Below are 5,676 nucleotides of genomic sequence, written 5' to 3' on the forward strand. Positions count from 1 at the left end.
AAAACCAATTCTGCCACCATCCCATTTGTATAGCTCTGAACATAGAAAACATGTAACACATGAAGCTTAGTTATCGAGGCTTTCGTAAGCTTGGGTAAAACTTGAGTAGAAAAGCATGTGTTACAACTTTAGTCAAGCTTTTTAGAACATCTTAAGCTACTGTCTACACAACTCAAGTAGACTGTTATGTGATCACAACCCTCCATAACGATTGCTACTATCTGTATAAGATCTGATTAATTAGGAAAAATCCAGACATTTAACTAGACATCCATAAAGCTATTATATCAATTCTAGATAAAATGAGCACTACTATATGTATATGATCTGATTCATTAGGAAAAAGAAACGAAAGACATGTTTCTTCACTTGGCAAGCAGAACTTGCTGAGTCTGGTTCTCTTGTTGCTGCTGATAGTTCAGTGGCCTTCTGAAGAGCATGATATGGGGCTCTGGTCGATGAATAGCATAGTGCACCCATCCTCTGCTCTGCTGAACTCCAATTGCCCGCCACTCATTTTCAGATAGAAGACGATTCTTATGAAGCAATTTCGCTACACCAGGAGGAAGAACAACATGCCTGTACTCATAGGTATCATCAAAATACTTTTCAGAATACTGGATCTGCCCCATTTTTCAGTTCAAAAACAACTTTGTGTTGTGACGATCGGAGAAATGGAGACGAAAAAAAGAGAAATGGATGGAAAATGAATCCCTTTTATTTAGTTAGTTCTTGTTGATTGTATGTTTGTTTTTGCCTTCCTACCGACTTAACCATCATTGCCTCATAAAAAATTGGCAATGATGAATTTTCATCTACTTCACCATTTAGCAAATAGTTTTTGCTTCAATTAGCTATCGATGCATCTTTAACCCCTTGCAATGTACCAGCAGCTGGTTTAAACACTACTGTGATAGCTAAATCGAATTTCTCACTTGCACCTCTATTTTGAGATAGTCTCGATACCATTATTGACCTCACCAAAGTATGTTGAGCTTTTCTTCAAGTTAGCAATAATCGTGAAGCTTATGAAAATTCCCTAAAACATTCTAATAGAAGTTGCACAGACCTCACCTATGTAGAAGAGGAAAAGGTCACCAGTAAAACAAGTCCAAGTAACATATGTAGACATGTTTCTGGAAAGTTGAAGTTTTGAATTTGTAGTTTCAAGTGCATTTTCTGTTAGTTCTTCGTATCGCGGTTCCAAGCGATTACACTCTTGGAGTTCAATATGACGAATCCATCAAATGTTATGATTGATGCATCAAAAAGCTTTTCTAATAATTTTCTTATGTTATTGTAGCTTGTTGATGTTTCTGGAGAATTGATGAATTGTACACTTTTGCGGTGAGCGCTTTAACTATTTCTAGTGTAAGTTTACATATATTATTATATAACTACTTATCATCATTGCAAAATCTTGTTCTTACAGATTTTTGTAGATTGAAGTTACAAGTCAAGTTTAAAGTTTAGAAGATGCACAAGCTCATTATTATTTTGCTAAGAAACTTATGTAAAACTTAACATACTCTAGCTTGGGATGTTAGTTGATTAAGTATTTTTCACTGAGCAAATTTTGTATGGAATATTTTGTTAGTAGAAATTATATTCTCACTGATGAAATTTATTCATTTTATGATATGAAATTGATGTACCATTGGCGGTACATTAGAGTCAAGAATATTGTTTCATTCTAATGTTAATCTAGGGCTAGTTAATTAATTGCTCTTTTTAACCGTTAATCAAGGACAAAGTAGTTTCTTGTCTCTAAAGTTATTCCAGGACGAGCTAGTTGCTTGTCGCAATAGAGTATTTTAGGACCAGGTACTTACTCATCACAAAAAAAATTAACGGTCGCAAATATCTACTTTTTAAGTATGAAAATTTCTATTTGGGACGGGATTTATTGTCCCTAAAAGTACACTAGCGACTGTATAAGTTGTCGTCTCTAATAACATTTCGCGACCAGCTATAGCAACCCGTCCCAATTAATCTTTAGCGAAGAAGCCTTTTAGGACGGGTGGCGACCAGCATTGTCCCGTCGTAATAGGGCCATTTGCGACCAGATCTGGACATTTAGGGACGAGATTTCCCTTCCTTATAGGGAGTTTTTCTTGTAGTGCATCATGCCACTTCTTATTTTTTCCTTGTAAATGTCAGAACTTTCATAAGCTCTGAATCGGAATTCATCCAATTCTTTTAACTGTTTCACCCTCCCCCTTGAAGTCTTTGTCCAGTCCAGATTTAAAGCTTTTACTGCCCACAATTCTTTGTGTTCCAACCTAACGGGTAGATGGCAAGATTTACCAAAAACTAGTTGATAAAGAGACATTCCAATAGGTGTTTTGTCAGCGGTTCGGTATGCCCATAGTGTGTCATCGAGCTTTTGAGAACAATCGATTCTATTGGCATTCACGGTTTTAGCCAAGATGTTTTTGATCTCCCGATTTGACACGTCAACCTGGCCACTTGTTTGGGCATGATATGGGGTTGCCACTTTGTGTTTCACCCCATACTTACTTAATGCAGCGAAGAACCACTTGTTGCAAAAGTAGGATCCCCCATCACTAATAATTACCCTATGAGTGCCAAATCTTGCAAAGATATAGCGTTTCAGAAATTGGACGATGCTTTTTCCTTCTTTGTTTGGAAGTGCAACAACCTCCATCCATTTGGAAACATAATCTACAGCCACCAAGATATTTTTTTTTCCAAACGAGCTCACAAAGGGGTCCCATGAAATTGATTCTCCAAACATAAAATAGCTCCACTTCTAAAATAGGAGTAAGGGGTAACTCGTGCCTTTTAGATACTCCACCTTGCTTCTAACATTGGGCGCATTTCTTTACAAATTCATATGCATCCTTGTAGAGGGATGGCACCAGTAGTATCCACTCTGGAGAACTTTAGCAGTTGTACGCACACCACTATGGTGGCCTCCCACTGGCGACGCATGACAAGTATGGGGAATTCCTACCACCTCTTCTTCTGGAACACACCTTCTAATGATATGATCTGCACATTCTCGAAACAAGGTTCATCCTAGAAGTACTTTTTTAAGGTCAAACATGAACCTCTTTTGTTGGTAGAAATTCAGCTCATCTGGCATTAGTCCGCACACAATGTAATTTGCGAAATCTGCATACTAGTGGGTTTTTTCAAGGGAGATTGCAAACACTTGTTCATCGGGGAAGGAATTATCTATGTCAGTTTCAGGTTCTTCATTCTCCTTTCCCTCCAACCTCGATAAGTGGTCAGCCACCTGATTTTCGCAACCTCTTCTATCTTTGACCTCAAAGTCAAATTCTTGTAATAGTAGCACCCACCTTATCAACCTTGGTTTTGCATCCTTCTTTGACATCAAGTAACGGAGCGCAGCATGATCAGTGTGAACAATTACTCTAGTGCCTAACAAGTATGCCCGGAATTTCTCAAATGCATAAACTACCGCAAGAAACTCTTGTTCGGTGACGGTATAGTTATATTGATCACTATTTAGAGTCTTGCTTGCATAATAAATTGGGTGAAAAAACTTGTTGTGTTTTTGGCCCAATACCACTCCCAGTGTTGTGCCACTAGCATCACATATCACTTCGAAAGATTCGGACCAATCATGGCTGATAATGACTGAGGTGGATACTATTTTTTCTTTCAAGCATCGAAATTCCGTCATACAAGCATCATCAAAATAAAACTTCACTTCCTTCTCCAAGGGTTTGCACAGGGGGTGTGAAATCTTTGAGAAGTCTTTGATGAACCTCCGGTAGAAACCGGCGTGTCCCAAGAAGGTGCGAACACACTTAACTGAAATCGGCCGGGGTAATTTTTGAATCACCTCAACTTTTGCCTTATCGACTTCTAATCCCTTTTGTGACACCTTGTGCCCAAGAACTATGCCTTCCTCCACCATGAAGTGGCATTTCTCCAAATTTAGAACTAGGTTTGTTTCCATGCATATTTGGAGTACTTGCCCCAAGTGTGCCAAAATCTCACGACCGGAAAGCACCCCGTAGTCGTAACACGGCATACTTGACCCCGAAGGGATCTTATACAAGCCTCATAGCATTCATTCATCGCATAGGTAATCGAAATAGTACAAAATAAAAAACTTTTTATATAAAAACCATACAATCTATATACATTCAATAAGCAGCAGAATACTAAAGTCTCACATGGCCATCTTAGACAAAACTTCAACAAGATTGGGTCACGGCCCATTTCAATCGAAGAAAAATTAATAAATGTCTATTACATGAAGAAATGAAACATAAGAGTTCTTGTCCTCGAATCCATGAGGACATACCAAGTCTTGGAGGAAACTCTATCCAAACACTTCAAATCCTAGCTAGAATCAATCACTTGTCGGAACCTACACTTGTAGTAAAAATAAGAATAATATGGGTTAGCACACAAAAATGTACTAAGTATGATGACCATGCAAAAACATGCTTTAAAATAGACATTTTGGTTGGAAACCATGCATTATGCCACTTTTTAGAAATATCATGAACAATAGCATAAGAGACATCAAAGACAAATATAATCATCACACAAGTAGTAACATCACATTTGAACAATATCAAAATGTAACTCTTCACCTTCACATATAGCCTTCACCTCAAATAACCCTCATGCTATACCTTGTGCAATGTATGGATAGCGTCCCATACCACCTTCCACACCAAGGTACCACATTAAAGTCATCAGAAGTGAACTTACTATTCAACCTTTCCATTTCCAATAATACACATACGAAAGAGACCTAAACCATTAACTAATCATTTCATCACGTAAGGACACCTAAGATGACCCCTAAGTCATACTTGTGCAATGTGCAAGTATCATCCCATAATACTACTCACACTAAGTACTCCTTTGAAGTCACCATAGGCAAGGCACATTCAAATACAATAAGTCATAACAAGGAAGTAACTCATCGTATCATCCAAGTATAACATGCATCATTACATTAAGCATTTAAGAGTCAACATTCTTCCATAACTTCATTTAAAGTGCTTTCAAACAATAGTCATTAAGACTTAGAGAACTCAATATAGCCCTCTTGAAGCCTACTCGTCCCATGTATGGATAGCATCTCATACTACTACCCACACTTCATAGAACTCCTCAAGAAACTATAATGCACATCTCACATGATGGGAAAAAGCGTTTAACCAACAAATACCATGAGTGATAGATCCTGGAATCTGATGTACTATCCTACATCGAAAGGGTTGGTCTACTTTCCTAAGGTAAACCGGTATTTAGCTTAAGTGGATCCACTACCTAGACCGATGTGGGCACATGGTTAAGGGAAAAAGAGATTGCTACTAGATACCCCGCCTCAACTCATGTGAAGGCATCCCTCTCAAGAGATTGCTACTAGAAACCCCGCCTCAACTCACGTGAGAGCTTCCATCTCATTCAATATCCTTTCGGTGCTTAGCCTACATTCCCATTGAGTATTTTACCATTCATCACATTAAGGGATAAGATATTGTTACTAGACACCCCGCCTCAACTCACGTGAGGGGATCCATCTCCACCCAACATTCATTCATTGGATAGGTCATAGATTCAAAGATGAGAATAGCCTTTCATCTAAGAATCCTATTATCGTTCATTAGTGTAAGATCAAGAATATCCTTTCAATCAACACATCATTATCATTCATTA

General features: G+C 38.1%; 1 protein-coding gene across 1 annotated transcript; it reads right to left on the reverse strand.

Moving 5' to 3' along the window:
• Positions 1-332: 332 nt before the first annotated feature.
• On the reverse strand, positions 333-709 carry LOC102592569 (cyclin-dependent kinases regulatory subunit 1-like). The gene has a single exon (XM_006347959.2). It carries the CDS (start codon positions 630-632, stop codon positions 366-368), a length of 267 nt encoding a protein of 88 aa, XP_006348021.1. The 5' UTR covers positions 633-709; the 3' UTR covers positions 333-365.
• Positions 710-5,676: the final 4,967 nt, after the last annotated feature.

This window comes from Solanum tuberosum, unplaced genomic scaffold, assembly GCF_000226075.1.
Source record: "Solanum tuberosum cultivar DM 1-3 516 R44 unplaced genomic scaffold, SolTub_3.0 scf00097, whole genome shotgun sequence".
Lineage (NCBI taxonomy): Eukaryota > Viridiplantae > Streptophyta > Magnoliopsida > Solanales > Solanaceae > Solanum > Solanum tuberosum.

Excerpts from the sequence above, each read along its gene's own strand:
- LOC102592569 (XM_006347959.2), bottom strand. The coding sequence starts at position 632 with ATGGGGCAGATCCAGTATTCTGAAAAGTATTTTGATGATACCTATGAG.